The 17,847-nt window shown below is 40.1% G+C and overlaps 3 protein-coding genes across 3 annotated transcripts; 2 read left to right on the top strand and 1 right to left on the bottom strand.

Moving 5' to 3' along the window:
- Positions 1-229: 229 nt before the first annotated feature.
- Positions 230-4,142, bottom strand: LOC127771725 (probable amidase At4g34880). The gene is made up of 5 exons (XM_052297650.1): positions 3,630-4,142; positions 3,297-3,511; positions 2,069-2,308; positions 1,049-1,247; positions 230-939 (listed from the first exon to the last, which is right to left on the bottom strand). The coding sequence occupies exons 1-5, from the start codon at positions 4,140-4,142 to the stop codon at positions 583-585; spliced, it is 1,524 nt and encodes a 507-aa protein (XP_052153610.1). The 3' UTR covers positions 230-582.
- A 4,423-nt stretch (positions 4,143-8,565) lies between these two features.
- Positions 8,566-12,309, top strand: LOC127769567 (electron transfer flavoprotein subunit beta, mitochondrial). The gene is made up of 4 exons (XM_052295163.1): positions 8,566-9,008; positions 10,514-10,594; positions 11,705-11,793; positions 11,979-12,309. The coding sequence occupies exons 1-4, from the start codon at positions 8,643-8,645 to the stop codon at positions 12,202-12,204; spliced, it is 762 nt and encodes a 253-aa protein (XP_052151123.1). The 5' UTR covers positions 8,566-8,642; the 3' UTR covers positions 12,205-12,309.
- Positions 12,310-15,036: 2,727 nt separating this feature from the next.
- LOC127770210 (protein FAR-RED IMPAIRED RESPONSE 1-like) lies at positions 15,037-16,826 on the top strand. Its single transcript, XM_052295877.1, has 4 exons — positions 15,037-15,525; positions 15,700-16,404; positions 16,585-16,713; positions 16,785-16,826. Exons 1-4 carry the CDS (start codon positions 15,037-15,039, stop codon positions 16,824-16,826), a joined length of 1,365 nt encoding a protein of 454 aa, XP_052151837.1.
- The last annotated feature ends 1,021 nt before the right edge of the window (positions 16,827-17,847 follow it).

Raw genomic sequence — 17,847 nt, 5'->3', positions numbered from 1 at the left:
TAGGAGTTGGAGTTCGGAGCCCTACCAAACCGGGCCTAAATAACAAACGTGGTGGGGTATTACTAGAAATTCATTCGCTATCCGAAAGATGGACGGAGGATAACCTAAAGGAAAATAAAATGTGCCTCATAGGCAACTCCATATATGATATATACTTATACTACGAATCTGGACAAATCTGGACAAACTTCTTGTCCATTCTTATCCAGATTAGTAGGTCTAGGCTATGTTCCATTTAATCAAAGTCCCTTATGTTTTGAGATGGATGGAATACTTTCATATTAATAGGTCACATTTTGTTCTTTCTCATTTCACACTAATTTATCATGAAATTGCTACAAATGAACTTACTACCCCGTCCCAAAATATAACAACTTTTGGCTTGTCTATATTCATAGCTAAAAATGCTTATATTTTGGGACGGAGGGAGTAGTAGTACGAAAAGTAGTACTTTATTTTCTCACACACTGGTTGAAAATTTGTAACCTGAAACCAAACAATTTGAGCAACGGCACACCAGCAACACGCGGGATATCATCTAGTTTGTTTTTTTTTTACACTTGCAACCTGAAACTGCATAATCTATGGCTTGAACATTGGAGGCATTCTCACTTTGGTAACCTGCTCGAAGGCATAAGCCATCTCAATTAGCCTCGGCTCGTACCCCTTCAATCCACCGAAGCAGACACCAAAGGGGACTCCTTTCTCGTCGTACCCTGCCGGCACAACCACGCCGGGGAGGCCATGGAAGGCGAGGACGACGGCGGCGGCGGAGTCCGGCGTCACAATGGCGTCCAGCTGATGATCGTTCATGAGCTTCTCCACCCCATTCACTGACAGCTCGTTGAGACGACGGATCGCAGCCTTCTCTGCAGGGCCGATCCCGGCTGTGTTTTCAGACATCAGCAAGATGCTCTGTCCATGCTCTTTCAGCTCCTCCTGCAGCTCAGTAGCTCAGAAATTCTGTCAGTAAAATTTAGAGGTTTATCTTGCTTTGAAAGAAGGTAAAGGATTTAAGTACGAATTAGTGAATTGTGTTAGGACTAACTTCGACAGGATGTGCATTGTTGAATGCAATTATTTCAGCGAGAGAACGAACTGGCGAGTATGATAAGTCTGACAGATAGTTGTTCAGGTTTAGCTTGAACTCGGCCAGCAATGCGGTGAGCAATCCACTTTTAGTGCCATCGAATATGACACTCAAATTAGCTATCTCGAGGTTTTCGATTAGAACTGCACCCTGTTGCCTTCAGAGATGAGTAACAATTAATTAATTGGTTGTAGTTTATTTCTGGTAATATTACTCAATTGCTACATATATGATATTAGACAACTTCGGCAAAGCATCGTACAGGGAAGAGAGAAGGTTCAAAAATTTCGTTGATGATTACCTCTGAAATGTGATAGGTAAAAATAATCTTCAACCAATTTTTTAGTTTAATTCTTGTAGCAATACGCCAATACCAACTTCCGAAAGGGAATATAAGCATTAATTGATAACAACATGGTTGTTAGCTGGGGTGTTGGGGTTTCATGTATGAACTAAATTGCTCGTTTTGAACTTTGAAGTCATTGTCTTTTCTGCCCAAAGTCAAGGCAAGATAACTTACACAACCCAACATTATTTTTCTTCAATACACAACTCATATTAATTTTATTTCCTTGTACTATGTATATATTTTTGGCACAATCCCATCATGTCACAAATTAAACGAATTATGTTGACCATATCAACAACCTAAATTTTCCTGTTTCTCATCTAATAGGTCATATCTATTTATACTACCACCACAACTTATATTAGTAGAATATTTTTTTCTACCAGTAGTAGAACTCATGGTTCTTAAAATTATCTCTGCTGGGGATAACAGTGGTCGTAGTAGAGATGACCATAGAGGTAGTCTTCCTATATATACTTACAAAATGTGAAAAATCACTGAAGTATTGTCATAATATTCTTATCATAGGATCTTACGTAAACGATACAAATATCCCCGCGTTAGATATATATTGCTAAGTTAACAAATAAATATTATTTGGGCTATGGTCTAGATCCTTAAAAAATTACCTCATTGTGTTGAGGTGTTGCTTGTACACCATCTGCCTGACAGTTCCATTTGGGAAATCAAAAAAACCGTCTGGTATGCCAATCCTCTTACCCTTCAACCCATCAATTCTCAAGAATTGCACATATCCACCAGCAGGGATATACTTCGATGCTGCTTTTGTGGCTTTGGCATCAAGAGCATCATAACCCACAATAGCATCCAACACATGGACAGCATCTGCCACTGTTCGACATAACGGTCTGTGTATTCGAAATCAAAATTCAACATATGTAAAATTAATGTTTTGATAGGATAAGAAATACTTTAGATGTCAAATTAAGAAAAATGGGCTATGAGATATACCTATGCTCATAAAGTTTATATGGTTAATTTTACAACCTCTAAACCTATATTCATACAACATTGTTAGGAAATCCCCTCATTAACCGAAGAAAAGGCCAAAAAAATACCAATATTGTTTGTAGGATGATATTATAGTAGTTTGACTCCATATCTGATATAAATTGATAATCATTAATGTTCAATTGCAGAATTATTTAATTAAGGAAAATGTAAGAAATATGTGACCCCTTGACAACTACAACATGGCATTATTATTTTTATTCTAACTTTTCGAGTTCAAGAGTAGCAAATAAATAAAACAATGAAACTATGTATTGGGATGCATCGTCCACACAGTTTAGATGCCAAGTAAATATCGGACAATTGCAAGTATTTTTTATGAATTTTTGGTTATCAATTCTGAAAAATAAATTAATTTATATTTGAATAAATATATTTTAATTTATAAAAAAATAAAACCAAATGACTAAAATATCGTACTCATATTTATGCCAATGCATACTTAATTTGAAAATAGAAACATAATACCCAATAATGAATTTTAATAAAGCTACAAAGAAATAATTACTGTTAATAAACTGTACAACTACATTTTCATATTATAAGTCGTTTTGACCTTTTTTTTACTAGTTAAACTTTTTTAGTTTAACTAAATTTATAGAAAAATTTAGCAACATCTATAACACCAAATTACTTTCATTAGATGTAACATTGGATATGTTTCGAAAACATGTTTGTTTTATGTTAAAATTATTATTATGGTTTTATATAAATTTAATCAACCTAGAAAAAAACGTTAAAACAACTGAGAATACGAAACCGAGGGAGTACGAATTAACAACTTTTATAGCATATACAAACTAGCTGGTGAAAATAAAAACTTACCCGACAGTGTCCTGTCTAGTTGTGAACGGGATAACACCTGACCGGCTTGTCAACCCAACCGTCGGCTTAATCCCCACCACCGAGTTCGCCGCCGCTGGGCACAGGATCGACGCCGTCGTCTCCGTCCCCACCGTCACCGCCGCCATGTTCGCCGCCGCGGCGATCGCCGGACCGGTGCTCGACCCGCACGGATCGGCCGAGAGCACGTATGGATTCTGCGGACGTCACACGTGCGCGCGCACACACACAAACAGTTAGATGACGCCCAGTCTAGCTTGCGTTCGATCGCCATGGCAGGCGGCAGCTGTGTCGAGCTTGCCGCCGGCTGCTTACCCGGGATTGGCCGCCGCGTGCGCTCCAGCCGCGGAGACCCGGCGAGCTGCGGAAGTTGGCCCACTCTGGGAGGTTGGCCTTGCCGAGCACGACGGCGCCGGCGCGCCGCAGCCGGGCCACCACGCCGGCGTCGCGCCTGGCGACCGCGCCGAGCAGCGACAGCGACCCGGCCGTCGTGTTGAGCCGGTCGCGCGTCGCGATGATGTCCTTGAGGAGGACGGGCACGCCGTGGAGCGGGCCGCAACGGTGGCCGGTGGCGCGCTCGGCGTCGGCGCGCGCCGCCTGGGCGAGCGCGTCGGGGTTGACCTCGATGACGGCGTGGAGGAGCGTGTTGAGGCGGTCGATGCGGTCGAGGTAGAAGCGGACGAGCGCCGTGGAGGTGAGGCTGCCGTTGCTGAAGCCGAGCTGGATGGCGTCGACGGTGGCCTCGTAGAACTCGAAGCCGAGCGAGCCGCCGCCGGCGAGCGCGACAGCTGCGACGACGACGACGACGAGCGCGGGCTGCCGAGCCATGGCGTTCAAACTGGATAGTTTTTCCGGTCAGACGTGCACTGCTGTCTTTAACAATACGGCAGCAGCAGAACATAGTGAGAAAGTCTGGTTTGCTTCTTAACGGTTGCGTTCATCCTATTTACACACCTAAACTTTCATTTGCATGCAAACTTTTTCTTAAAAACTTTTCAAACGCAGATGTTGCATGCTGTGAGTACTGTAACTTTCATATGGTTAAAATCAAATGGTCAAGAGCTTTTTTTTTTAGTGAGAATTGTTATTAGCTTTGCTTGTAAAAACTTTGTAAGGTATTTTTGTAAAATATGTAGTGCAACTTCATATATAGTGTGTAAACCTGGAAATTATCGTTGGATGCAAAATGGAAGCCTGATATTTATCTACGTCATCATGAGTAAAACTATGGTGACGTAGATAAATCTTAGTCATCCTTTAACGATAGTTTCCTCGTACATTTGCACTGTATATATATAGAGTTTACACTATATGTTTTTAAATTTTTTTTTTAAGTATGGATAGCAATACTCAAACTTTAATATTGGATATGTTACATGTCAAACATTTTAAACTAATCGTATTCTTCCTTTAAGTCGATCATGAGGCAATTTTACATATTTTCATTATTTATACTGAAAACATTACCTAAGTTATAAAATGATTCTTGTGTGCTTTCTTAGGTTCACTTGGTAAGCTGAAAATGAATCTTAAAGCAAATGGGATGAATGCAAAAGGTGAAAAATTGAGAAACAAACATTCCACCTCAGGTGGCGATTGGATGGATGGTTGGATTAGGGAGGAGATATCAACACTGACAACACATACTACACAATACCCCGCGCATTGCAGCGGGTATTTTTAGATGTATTTGCAAAAAAAAAACCACAGTGAAAGAACATGATGTTATTTTAAAGTGATATCGTATGATTTCTACTTGAGAAATATAAAAGTTAACTGAATTGATTGATACCTCAGGGAATAATTACAGCATGTCTTGTAGGTTGAGGACGATATCAACATTTCCCTTTGTTTCATGAACGCACTCAACTGTTTGTTGAAGATATTGATGTTTCTGCATCAAGTATATATAGTATAAGAACCGGGTGTCGCTAGTATTTGCTTTTTAAAAAAAAAGAATTGGGTGCGATATATACAATAGCTACAACAATGTTGCAAAATCTGGCATAATAGAGTAAATTCCCTGTACTCTTAAAAATTCATGCAATCTCTCTCATACCTCTAAAATTTACACAATCCCTTCTATACACCCGAAATTTCTACTTGATCCCTGTCTAGGGTCTATCTGATACCATTTGTGTGACTTCCCAGCCTAATTAGGATATAGCTTGTGTGGCCCATGAGAGCTGTGTGTGCATGTTTCGTACCACCTTACTAGTTTAGCAAGGGTGGAACCAACCTATAAGGGCTTGTTCTTCCAACCATATCGCTACTGGGTTAACCTTTTTACACGAAGCGTAGAAGAAAGTGTAAGTGGAGTGATGCGTAAGTTGGCTCGCCCGTCGGATGTGCTGGGCTACGCGTTTCTGAAGAGTGGTTGTTACAAATGATATCACAGCCGACCCTCGCAGTTGCACGTACGTGTCAATATGCGGGCATATGGTGCATGCCACATGTGGACTCTGTGTGAGGCACATGGCATGGCATATGGCGCCAACACTGGATATACGGACATGCGCTAAGAGGGGTTTTGTTCCTGGGATTTGCCTATGCTTGTGTGGGTGAGTTGGACCGACGGGGACGTCAGGTCCTTTGAGGGATCGTGTGACATCCCGGCTGTTGACGGTCATTAGCGATCAGTTTCGACCGTCAATATTAACAAAATAGAGGAGAACTAGTCATGCTTGCAATGCATATTTTGTATTAAAATAATAATATTCCACTAGTATTAGTATTAGGTTTACTAATCTTTTGCAGAGAATAACCATAAAGTGGAGAAGAATTGACATCAAATCAAACAATCAATCAATCGGACGATGTCGAGAATCAGACTTATGTATAAAATGGGCCAAGAACTCAGAATTGACATGATGAATTGGGCCAAAATTCACAAGTCTGCAACAAGGATCAGGAGAAGAGGCCGCCAGCTAAACCATGGCCTGGTTGGGCCGACCCCTGGTTCGGTCGAACCTCGGGTTCGTCCGAACCCCCCTCACGGCCGGGAACCCCACCGATTTTAGGGAATTTTATGATGTGGTCCATCACAAATGTTATACATGTTGCATGCTAAACTGTATGAATTATGATGAGAACCATAATCACGCCACACATGTAGAATTTACCGTGAATCTCACATGTCAATAGGACCGTTGATGAGGGTGCACAGTATGGACGACAAAACACGCCCCTAATTTTTTTTTAAAAAAATTAGTCCATTCCGATACGTTCCAATGTGTTTAAAAGCCTCTTGCTCTATTTTTTTTCAAAAAAAACACTCTTAGTTTTTATTGATTTGGCTAGAACATGTTTTTTTCTTTTCTTTAGCTTAGATAAGTGTTCGATAATTATAATGGCCGCCTCAAATAGCTATGGCTCATAACGATGATATACGTGTGTTGTAGGTATTAAAGATTTTGTTTTTCTGCTTATCAACAAATAAATGACATAATCAATTTTTTCAACCTTCATTTAAAAAAATATTCTTCCGACTTTGGAAGAGTGTCACCACTAATTCATTTTTTTTTTGTTTCTTGGTATTTTCTAAATATAGGACATCAATTTGTGTTTCGCGTAGGGGCGTCGAATTGCCCTGCATGTGAATGCTAAAGCGTATTTATAGAATTTACTTTGTACTTGCCACACATAAATCTTAGCAAATTTACTATATCCATATTGTTATAGTAGGAAATTGAAGTTTTTTTGGGATTCAACTGTATCGTGCCTTGCTTTTGTTCTTATTTTTGTTCTCTAACTTAGCCAACAGCTAGGTGAGGTGGGGGGACTGGATAGTAAAGAGGATAAGAAAGAAGGATGAAAACGAAAAAATGAAAGACTATTCCATAGGGATGTGGAAGGACCTTTCTGCAATAGAAGTTTCTCGATGAGAACTTTATGATATTTTCCGCAGATGATGTAACAAATAAAGGATCATCCTTTCACTTATTTAGATATTCTAAGGTGGTTCGTTAAAGTGGTTTTTATATCATTTATATATACGTTAGATGAGTTTATCAATGTGACATATGTATTGAACATATATGTTAAAATCTTCACCTAAATCTTTTTTACCCATTTTTTATCTCCCACTTACAAATGAATGTCGATATAATATTAGTACAACATTACTAGAGATTATAGATTGATGACCAGCTATTGATGATTGATAATATGTAAATATGTGATACTGGCTATTCAAACCACTTTTTTAAGCTTCCAATTATACAAAATCACCATCCAAAACCATCCAAAGTTGTAATATAAACAGTATTGCAAAGTTTGGAAGCTTGATGTCTAGTTTCAAAATTGGGGGTGCTAGATGGATTTCTATCCAAAGTTTAGGGGTATATGAACTTTTTACTAAATTCAATAAATCCTGGAAGTAATTTACATAAATCCTAAAAGTAACTTAACACAAATAAAAGTAAGTTTTCACGGAATTAAAAGTAAATCCGTTGTGTGGGGTTAAGGGTAAAAACATAAGTCTATTTAGAAATTAAATTTAATTATCGTCAATTATAGAGCTAACTAAAATTAACAATAAAAGTAAAAAACTAACAATATGAGAAGTAATTTAATTAAATTTAAAAGTAATTTACATATATGATAAAAATTAATTTACATATACAATAAAAGTAATTTAAAACATATTTTTCCTCGGAATATAATCATGTAAAATTTAATTATAACATTGGATAATAGACCTGATAAGTAATTTAAAAGAAAATTTTATTTGAAGGTTAGCTATTAGAAATCTTTTCCTTACGGTTGCATCCTTGCATACTCGAAATGTATACTGTTTTTTGCCATTTGTTAGAATGATAGTTGGTTAAGACTAATTAGTCATGTCTCTTTTTTTTTCATTCAACCAAAAACCAAACGAAACAAGGGTATCAAAATATTTCCACCCCTTTTTATCTTTTTTCCTCATCAGCCAAACGCTACCGCGGTGTTAAGAAAAAACAAACAAACGCCACCTAAGTGATGAGTCAGAAACAGTGAGATGCTCTAACTCGCAACTCTCCTCTCTTCTTCTTGCTTTTGCATATGCCCAGACCTAGGCTCAGGCTCGTGGGTTTAGAATTTTAAGTAAATTTATTGGGTTATATAATTTATAAACCGGTGAATTAAATATCTATTTTATATAAATTAAAAAAATAAAAGCTTCTCCAATTTAGCTTTTGGCTTAATAATATTAGAGTGGTTTATGACTTAAAAAGCCAAATGAAAAAACGACTTTTCTATAAGGTCCTTACTACCAGTGGTCTTTCCCCGTGAAGAGGAGGAAGGTAAGGTCGCCGGGCGCCCACCATTGCCGTCGCGTGGCGAGGCATGAAGATCCTAGTGGCGGTGAAGCGGGTGGTGGACTACGCCGTCAAGGTGCGGGTGAGGCCCGACCGGACGGGCGTCGAGACGGCGAGCGTCAAGATGTCCATGAACCCATTCTGCGAGATCGCCGTCGAGGAGGCGCTCCGCCTCCGCGAGGCCGGCGCCGCCACCGAGGTCGTCGCCGCCACCGTCGGCCCCTCCCAGTCCGCCGACACCCTCCGCACCGCGCTCGCCATGGGCGCCGACCGCGCCGTCCACGTCCTCCACGACCCCGACCCCTCCCGCCCCCTCCTCCCCCTCACCGTCGCCAAGATCCTCCGCTCCCTCGCGCTCCAGGAGAACCCCGGCCTCGTCATCCTCGGCAAGCAGGTAGGCGCGCCCAATCTTCGATTTGACCGATTTTGTGGTATAGAGATTGGATTTACTTGATTTCACTGATAAATTCGTGGGATTGTAGGTAGGTGATGTTCCTGCATGATTACCTAGTTGTGGTGATTCTTTTTTGCTTCATAGTGTGATTATCCAAGGATTTTCTTAATGGGAAGAGTTCATGGGATTTCAGGATTATTATATACTTCTTGCCTCATTACATATCTTGTTATGTTTTATTGCATTAGGGATTAGGGATTCTTGTTAGCTTGTTGAGACTGGGATTGGGGTATCTCAATTTGATCGAGAGCTTTCATTCTTAATGCGAAGAGTTCATGGGATTTCAGGATTATTATATACTTCTTGCCTCATTACATATCTTGTTACGTTTTATTGCATTAGGGATTAGGGATTCTTGTTAGCTTGTTGAGACTGGGATTGGGGTATCTCAATTTGATCGAGAGCTTTCATTCTTAATGTTCTTAATAATGTTCTTAATGCGAAGAGTTCATGGGATTTCAGGATTATTATATACTTCTTGCCTCATTACATATCTTGTTATGTTTTATTGCATTAGGGATTCTTGTTAGCTTGTTGAGACTGGGATTGGGTATCTCAATTTGATCGAGAGCTTTCATTTTTGCAGCATAATTAATTGTGTGCTTGTGATTACATTTTGACGGCTTCATCTAATCAAGACATATTCCTGTGATTTGGGGGGCATGACTTTTGTGAATATGGAATGATTGACTCTGTATTTGGAGCTTAGTACTTCATTCTTACGATAATAAAGGTTGCTATTTCCCCGCAAAAAAATAAAATAAAATAAAGGTTGCTATTAGTGTGTTTTGGGTTGAATCTTAGTGGTTTACTTCTTGGTTCGTTGAAGCTTGTGTAAATTGACAATGTTGATATCCATGTGATTGTATAGTGCAAATTTAGTTACCAATATGCAATATGGTACCAACAGTGAGATCCCATCTCAAAAAATAAAGTGAGATATGAGAGAACCATGGTTGTGTTAATGCAAGCCATTTGCTGATTTTGCTTCTACCTTAATTTAATTTATTGCCCTAAAGTGAGGTACAGTATTATTCTGAGACACTAGGGTGCATCTCTATACAGTGTACTTGTGTTCAACATCCATGAAATTGGCAAATTGCTCCTACACATGTCCTCATAGTGCTTGACTTTGTTGACCCTGTTTAATATGAAAGTTCAAAGTGTAGAATTGGTGCATTTTCCCCACTTTAGACCTAATGCTCCTGGATTATTTCATGACATTGTCTAATTGCTGCATATAAGACTTGAATCCTTAGTACTATTTTATTAAACTTTGACGTCTTGATTTTTTTTCAAAATGTTGACAGTCTTTGCTGTCATGAGCAAATGAGTACGTACAAAAGACGAATAAGAAAATATTAGCTAACTAGTGATAGGAAATTTAACTTGAAATTGTATATATATATATAATCATCAGGTATTATATCTTCTGGTAATTGCAGGCAATTGATGATGATTGCAACCAAACAGGACAAATGCTAGCTGGGTTGCTTAATTGGCCACAAGGAACCTTTGCCTCGAAGGTGTGTTTTTTGTTACTCCTTCCATTGCTTTTTACTGCTGTCATGATTGCCCTCGCATGCAAGTGGGGCGCCAAGAGCATGGCACAGCAGGCTGGGCTGGGCTTGTCATTTTAAGTTCATTACTTGAAGATTTGTTCTCCCCTTCTCATCACTTCCCCCCGTGCCTGTTAATCCTCTCCTCAAACACAGCTCCTGGCTGGGGAGATCCAGGGCCAAAACCCCCAGTTACCCAAGGGTTGTCCCATTGATATTTAAACCTAGACAACCATTACCTTTAATTTGATTACCAAATGAGTTCTTATCAATGTATTTGCTCCTTCAATTTTTTTCTGCATTTAAATGATCTGCTCCTAGACCCTAAACTGTATGAAGCTCGTGTTGAACTTTGGTATAGTTTCTCCCACAATTGTGGAATTGGCCACATAGGACCTTACAGTTTTTTTGGTTTGCTCATTTTCGTCCTTCTGCCATGTGGCGTCCCGTGTGGACTTGTCCGGTCAGCGCCTTCTTTCCAATTTAGACTATGCAGGTGACTGAAATGCGTGCTTTGCATCACCTGAAAAAACAAATAATGAACTACATAGGGTCATCCTACATCGATGGTAAGAAAAATTAGGGCAATTCAGTTACTTTATATAGTTTGTAGCATTTGAAGGCCCTGAATATTGCCTGCCCGAACCCTGGATATTGCCTGCCTGAGACCATCTGTGATGTCATTAGAGGCATTACCATTAAAACAAGCCAACTAACGAAGCTCAGGGCGCTAACATACCAATTCACAGTTGAATGACCAATTTGAGCAAGAAGCAAGGGACCAAATGAACTATTAATCTTTCAGATTGTGGAAGGAATTTCTGAGCACTGATGGAAGTTTGCTGTTCCGTTTTTTTAATCCCATTTTAGGAACATTAATTTTTTCTTCTTTCAAGATATCTGATTTCCTTTTGTTGGCCGAACATAGTAGAGCAACCAAAAAAAATCACTGTAATGGCGTTTTCTATGGGTTCACATTGACCAAGTGTTTATTGGTTTTCTCTTATCATGGTGTTTCCAATTCAAGTTTGTGTTACACAGGCAGTTGTATTCAAAGATGCTGTTTGATTCTGGCAGGTTATATTGAACAAGGAAAAGGCTACTGTGGAGAGAGAGGTCGATGGCGGAATCGAGACCATTAGCTTGGATTTGCCTGCAGTTATCACGTATGTTCCATGAAACATTTATTTTCTTGTTTTAGTTTTATTTAACAAGGCTAGTACTTCTTCGATTCTTCATAAGCATTGCGATCATTTAGTGATCTCTGTCACATAGCTGGATCTTTGTATTGCATTGTGGTTTTGAGCCAATTTCAGAAATTGCCTAAACTATTGTTTGATTTTTGTGACAGCACGGATTTGAGACTGAACCAACCAAGGTATGCAACATTGCCAAACATAATGAAGGCAAAATCAAAAGTCATCAAGAAAGTCACCCCCGAAGATCTGGATGTAGATATCAGATCAGACATGGAAGTAGTTGAGGTCACTGAACCACCTAAGAGAAAAGCCGGTGTCATTCTTTCATCCGTCGATGAGCTCATTGACAGGTTGAAAAATGAAGCCCGTGTTTTATAACATTCTTTGTACTAATGCTCATGAGCTAAGGAATGTGGCATATGCAAATAAAGTGTAATTATAAATGGTCATCATATGCAAATAAAAATGTGGCGTTCCCGTATAGCACCAGTATACCTGCTAATGGTCATCGAAATGCTAGTGTGTGTGTGTGTGTTTTTAAGAAGCCATGTAAGCAGAAGTGTTCACTAAAATCAATCAATCTTTACTCATTCAGAAAAAAAGATAATTCTATTTATAGAAATAAAGATCTAGGCATCTAGCACACGTGTGATGTGGTAAAATTAGTTTCGTCTCCACTAGATATGCCTTGAGCTCTACAACTATTTACGTTTCAACCTCGTTGCTGTTGCTTCGTGGGATGTAGTGCTGACTTGGTAAAGGTAATTTGGTTCAAAGCTGAAATATTTTCAAGTTAATAAATCGAGAGGACAAAAACATTGAGCTAGGAAAGTGTTCATAAATGGGAAGTGTCTGGTTTTTCTTTTAACTGAAGGAGCTCATGTGTTGTACTTGGAAGCAGCTTCTCACTAAAGTCAGAGATATAGGTCCAAACAGGAGGGACTCGTCCTCATAGACCCATACATTAAAAACACACATCCCGACTTATATAGGCCGTGTTTATGTCCCCCTTCAAACTTCCGAAAATTTCGTCATATCAAATATTTGGACGTATGCATGGAGTATTAAATGTAGATGAAAAAAAACAATTACACAATTTACATGTAAATTGCGAGACGAATCTTTAGAGCCTAATTACTCTATGATTTGACAATGTGATGCTATAGTAAACATTTGCTAACGATGAATTAATTAGGCTTAATAAATTCGTCTTGTAGTTTACAGGCGAAAAATGTATAATTTGTTTTATTATTAGTCTACGTTAACACTTCAAATGTGTATCCGTATACTTAAAAAAAATTTTGGCCAAGTAACTAAACACAACCATAGTATATTACATTACATGAGTCTTATCAGATTGTATTATCAGATCGTACTAAGTACATGAATAAATGGGAGTGACATACAGTTTGAGCCGATCTATACATACTCTCTTCGTCCCAAAAAAAGACAAATCCTGGGTTTCCGTGTTCAACGTTTGACTGTCCGTCTTATGTAAATTTTTTTATAATTAGTATTTTTATTGTTGTTAGATGATAAAACATGATTAATACTTTATGCGTGACTTATCTTTTTATTTTTTTCATATTTTTTTCAAATAAGACGGTCAAACGTTGGACACAGAAACTCAGGGTTTGTCTTTTTTTTGGGACGGAGGGAGTACAAAAGATCACTGACCCCTTGGTGGAAGCAGATCGTCTGACGTTAGGCACACAACGTCAGAGGGACGTCCAGCGTCGATCCATCGTCCGATCGGCATCTCACGGCGCTGCTGCTTCCTTCGTTCCGTATCGCACGAGCGCGGCGAGGACGGCCCATTCAGCCCATTTACGAGCAACCGCGGAGGGACAAAAACGAACGAAACTGCTCGTCATTCGTCAATCTGCCATCGCGCAAAAAAAAAGAAAAGAAAAAGCAATCCCCGGCATGGCTGCCCGCCGCTCCGCTGCGGCTCGCCGCCTTCCTCGACGCGGGCGTGAGAGGAGTGGACTGCCGAGGAAGACTGCTTCAACCTCGCCTCCTCTCCATCCCTCGGCCCCATGTCCTCCCCCACGCGAGAGCTTCCAGGCGTTGCCGTCCTCAACAACGACGGCTTCCACAGCGGCGGCGGCGGTCGCACGAGCGCAACGAATAAGGCGGTCAAACGGGCTCGCGGTCAGCCCATGCCAGTGAAAATGGCCCACAAACATCCTCATTGCCGTGCACCGCCATTCGTTGCTCTGTTTCTGGAGGGAAAAAAGGGTGCCATTATACTCGGATGGAGGGAAAAAAAAGACCATTCGGCTGCTGTTCTTACGGCGATGAAGATGGTGAGCGAGCAACAAGAAGCTTTTCTCCAATTGATCGTAAGTCTGCACTAGTTACGTATCTTCTTCTATATCCTTCATGAATAGCTTCTTAGAATTCATCAAACTCCCCTTATTAGGTTGCCCCCCTTGCCATCAAAGAAACATCAGACTGAAGATACAAATCAAGTTCTGCCATCTAACTCGTGAGATGGAAGGAGATAGATTTGTAATACATCTCCATGCTCGTGTATTCTTTTCCTTTTTGTCATATGTATGCACTAGTCTCATATTTTTTTATAGAGAAATGCTAGTACCATGTTCTGTACCTCACATTGGAATGGAATTCAAAAGTCCAGATGAGGCTTGGATATTTTGGCATCACTATGGAGGTCAAAAAGGTTTTGAGGTTAGGAAAAGGTACACAAACAAAAGACAATCAGATGACAAAGTTACATCATTTAGATATGTTTGTGGAAATGAGGGTCATCGAGGACAAGACAAGAGGGATCATCTAACAAAGTGTCCCCGAGCTGAAACCCGCACTGATTGTCAAGTCCGCATGGGTGTAGTATTGGACAAAAAGACGAAAAAGTATAAAGTGACTAACCTGGTTTTGGAACACAATCACTCCTTGCACTTGCCTGAAACCTTGCACTTGATGGTTTCACCAAGGAAAATTTCAGATTTACAAGCTTTTGAAATTGAAACAGCTGATGATGCAGGAATTGGGCCAAAGGCAGCACATGAGTTGGCTAGTCGCCAAGTCGGTGGATCACATAGTCTTAGCTATAGCCTTCGTGATCGCAAGAATTATTTGCGGAGCAAGCAGCAAAGAGAGATGGCATATGGTCAGGCAGGTAGCATGCTTATGTATTTCTAGGACAAAATTGCTGAGAACCCATCATTCCAATATGCATTGCAAATGGACAGTGAAGAACAGATAGCAAATATTTTCTGGGCTGATGCTAAGATGATAAGTGACTATGCACATTTTGGGGATGTCGTTAGTTTTGATACTACTTTTGGAACAAACAATGAGAGCAGGCCTTTTGGTGTCTTTGTTGGATTCAATCATTTTAGAGAAACAGTAGTTTTTGGTGCTGCTCTCATGTATGATGAAACATTCGACTCTTTCAAGTGGCTCTTTGAGACTTTTCTAAAAGCACATAATGGGAAGCATCCCAAAACAATATATACAGATCAAGATATAGCAATGGGAAAGGCCATTGAGGAAGTATTTCCTGTAGCATGGCATGGATTGTGCACCTTCCATATTTCACAAAATGCTGCAAAACATCTATCACAAGGGAATAATGGAGAATCAAGTATTCTTTCAGATTTTAGCGCATGCATGTATGAGTATGAGGATGTGACAAAAATTGAATATGAATTTAACATCATGAGGGAAAAGGTGAGCAAGCAAACTTGGCTAGATAGTATATACAAGTTGAAAGAAAAATGGGCTGAATCTTATATGAGGAATGTTTTCACATTGGGAATGAGAAGTACACAATTGAGTGAGAGTTTCAACAATGACCTGAAAATTCATTTCAAATCTGATTTTGATATCATTCGTTTTTTCAAGCATTTTGAAAGAGTGGTGCAAGGAAAAAGAAATACGGAACTAGCTTCCGAATTTGATTCAAGGAAAAAATTGCCTAGAATCAAAATGAGGACACCTATGCTGCTGCAAGCTAGCAAGGTGTACACCCCTATTATATTTGAAGCTTTTCAAGGGGAATATGAGAGATCAATGGCAGCATGCACTAAAGCATGGGATGGCGATAATGAATTTCTAGTATCAATTGGGAGTTTTGAGGGAGATCTAACATTTGAGGAGTACAGAGTTGTTGGTGATCCTTCAGAGCAGACATCTATTTGCAGCTGTGGGCAATTTAATAGGATTGGAATATTGTGTGGGCATGCTCTAAAGGTTCTTGATTTGATGAACATCAAGTCACTTCCAGCACAATATATATTAAAGCGATGGACACGGGAAGCAAGGAGTGGAATAGTAACGGACAGCAAGGGAATAAATATAATTGAGAACCCAATGATGGAAGCTTCCCTTCGCTACAAATTTCTATCCCACAGGTTTCTCACTTTGGCCCAACAAGCTGCTAGCTATCCTAAGTGCACATTGTTAGTAAATAATACACTTGACATTCTTAGCAAGCAAATTGAAGAGCACCTCAGTGGATGTGCTAGTACTTCAGATCAAAGTGCAACCCACAAGGAGGTTATGTCCCCAAATAACTTGTTGAGTAATGCACGCCTAAATAAAAAGGAGGTTCGTGTTAGAAGTTCAAAGCGAAAAAGAAATTGGCTTGATAAAAAACGAGACACTACACAAAAACGACAAAGTAAAAAAGGGTAAAAGTCTGAAGGTATGTTCTAAAAAGATATTGCAATACCATGTTACTATTCAGTCATGTGTTCACTTCATCTTTTTACATTATTTGGTTTGAAGGAACAAAAGACTAGGCAAAATGCACTCCATGTTGGTGCAGCAACACAAGTGGCAGAAGATAGTTTTGCTATGGACAAGGAGGAGCCTGGAGAATACATGCACCTAAATAGCTTCACTCAGCTTTTGACGGTAATACATGCACCTAAATAGCTATGAAAATATATAATAAAACAACCAATGATTAATCTTTTTCTTTGTAGGGGCAGATAAATGATGATCTTTTAGTTGACGATGCATTTTAGTGATGAAGTCATGTTCTGGAGGATAACCCAAGTTTGGTTGCAACACTATGATAGTACAAGTATGATGGAGCTGGGGAAAAAACATGAGAACATTTGTGTCTATGGTTAATTTTGTTTTGGCAGATCCTAGTGAAGCACTTCTGTTCTGTTTTGGGGTTATCCTGTCCAAGACATACTCTTATATTGGCAGCACTCAATGATGTATATATGTCTAGCTTTTTTTTGCTATCTTGAAAGCAAAACTTCAGGGACAAAATATGTTCAGTCATCAGATGTCCGATGCAGCAACAAGTATCACATTTTAATGTTCAGTGTTCACTGTCCAAGCCTTTCTGCCATTGCTATCTGAAACTCTCAATCTGATTTTGTCACAAATAAAATGACCCAATTAACTTCTTCACATTCTCAAATGCTCACAAAAATCAGAGTATCAAATTGACATTATTATCACATTCAATACTGAATCACAGTTTCAGTTGACATCGATTTTCAATCTCAATTCAGATATTCCCAAATTCTAAAACAGAGATTGTCGCCCTCTTCAGAAAGCTATGGTGGTGCTGCTATGCTGGTCGCCTCCTAACCATCCCTGTCTGGGCTTGGCAGCAACGGTCGCCCTTTCTCTCGTTTTTGTTCGGCTCTTGCGATTCCTCCGACGTGGGTAGTGGTGAAGAGCTTGGCGCCACCGCTGCCGCCGCCGCCGCTGTGGAAGCCGTCGTTGTCGAGGACGGCAACGCCTGGAAGCTCTCGCATGGGGGAGGACATGGGGCCGAGGGATGGAGAGGAGGGCGAGGTCGAAGCAGTCTTCCTCGGCAGTCTGCTCCTCTCACGCCCGCGTCGAGGAAGGCGGCGAGCCGCAGCGGAGCGGCGGGCAGCCATGCCGGGGATTGCTTTTTCTTTTCTGTTCTTTTGCGCGATGGCAGATTGACGAATGACGAGCAGTCTCGTTCGTTTTTGTCCCTCCGCGGTTGCTCGTAAATGTGTCCTCACCGCGCTCGTGTGATGCGGAACGAAGGAAGCA

This window comes from Oryza glaberrima, chromosome 4 (assembly GCF_000147395.1).
Source record: "Oryza glaberrima chromosome 4, OglaRS2, whole genome shotgun sequence".
In the NCBI taxonomy this organism is placed as follows: domain Eukaryota; kingdom Viridiplantae; phylum Streptophyta; class Magnoliopsida; order Poales; family Poaceae; genus Oryza; species Oryza glaberrima.
Note: the sequence above shows the minus strand (reverse complement) of the source record. Positions and strands in the feature narration are given on the sequence as shown.

Excerpts from the sequence above, each read along its gene's own strand:
- LOC127771725 (XM_052297650.1), bottom strand. The coding sequence starts at position 4,142 with ATGGCTCGGCAGCCCGCGCTCGTCGTCGTCGTCGTCGCAGCTGTCGCG. Across the intron at positions 1,248-2,068 it reads CAACACCTCAACACAATGAG|GCAACAGGGTGCAGTTCTAA; the intron begins GTAATTTTTTAA and ends TCATCTCTGAAG. Across the intron at positions 940-1,048 it reads ACAATGCACATCCTGTCGAA|GAGGAGCTGAAAGAGCATGG; the intron begins GTTAGTCCTAAC and ends ACTGAGCTGCAG.
- LOC127769567 (XM_052295163.1), top strand. The coding sequence starts at position 8,643 with ATGAAGATCCTAGTGGCGGTGAAGCGGGTGGTGGACTACGCCGTCAAG. Across the intron at positions 9,009-10,513 it reads TCGTCATCCTCGGCAAGCAG|GCAATTGATGATGATTGCAA; the intron begins GTAGGCGCGCCC and ends TGGTAATTGCAG. Across the intron at positions 10,595-11,704 it reads AAGGAACCTTTGCCTCGAAG|GTTATATTGAACAAGGAAAA; the intron begins GTGTGTTTTTTG and ends TGATTCTGGCAG.
- LOC127770210 (XM_052295877.1), top strand. The coding sequence starts at position 15,037 with ATGGACAGTGAAGAACAGATAGCAAATATTTTCTGGGCTGATGCTAAG. Across the intron at positions 15,526-15,699 it reads TTAACATCATGAGGGAAAAG|CATTTTGAAAGAGTGGTGCA; the intron begins GTGAGCAAGCAA and ends CGTTTTTTCAAG. Across the intron at positions 16,405-16,584 it reads CACGCCTAAATAAAAAGGAG|GAACAAAAGACTAGGCAAAA; the intron begins GTTCGTGTTAGA and ends TTTGGTTTGAAG.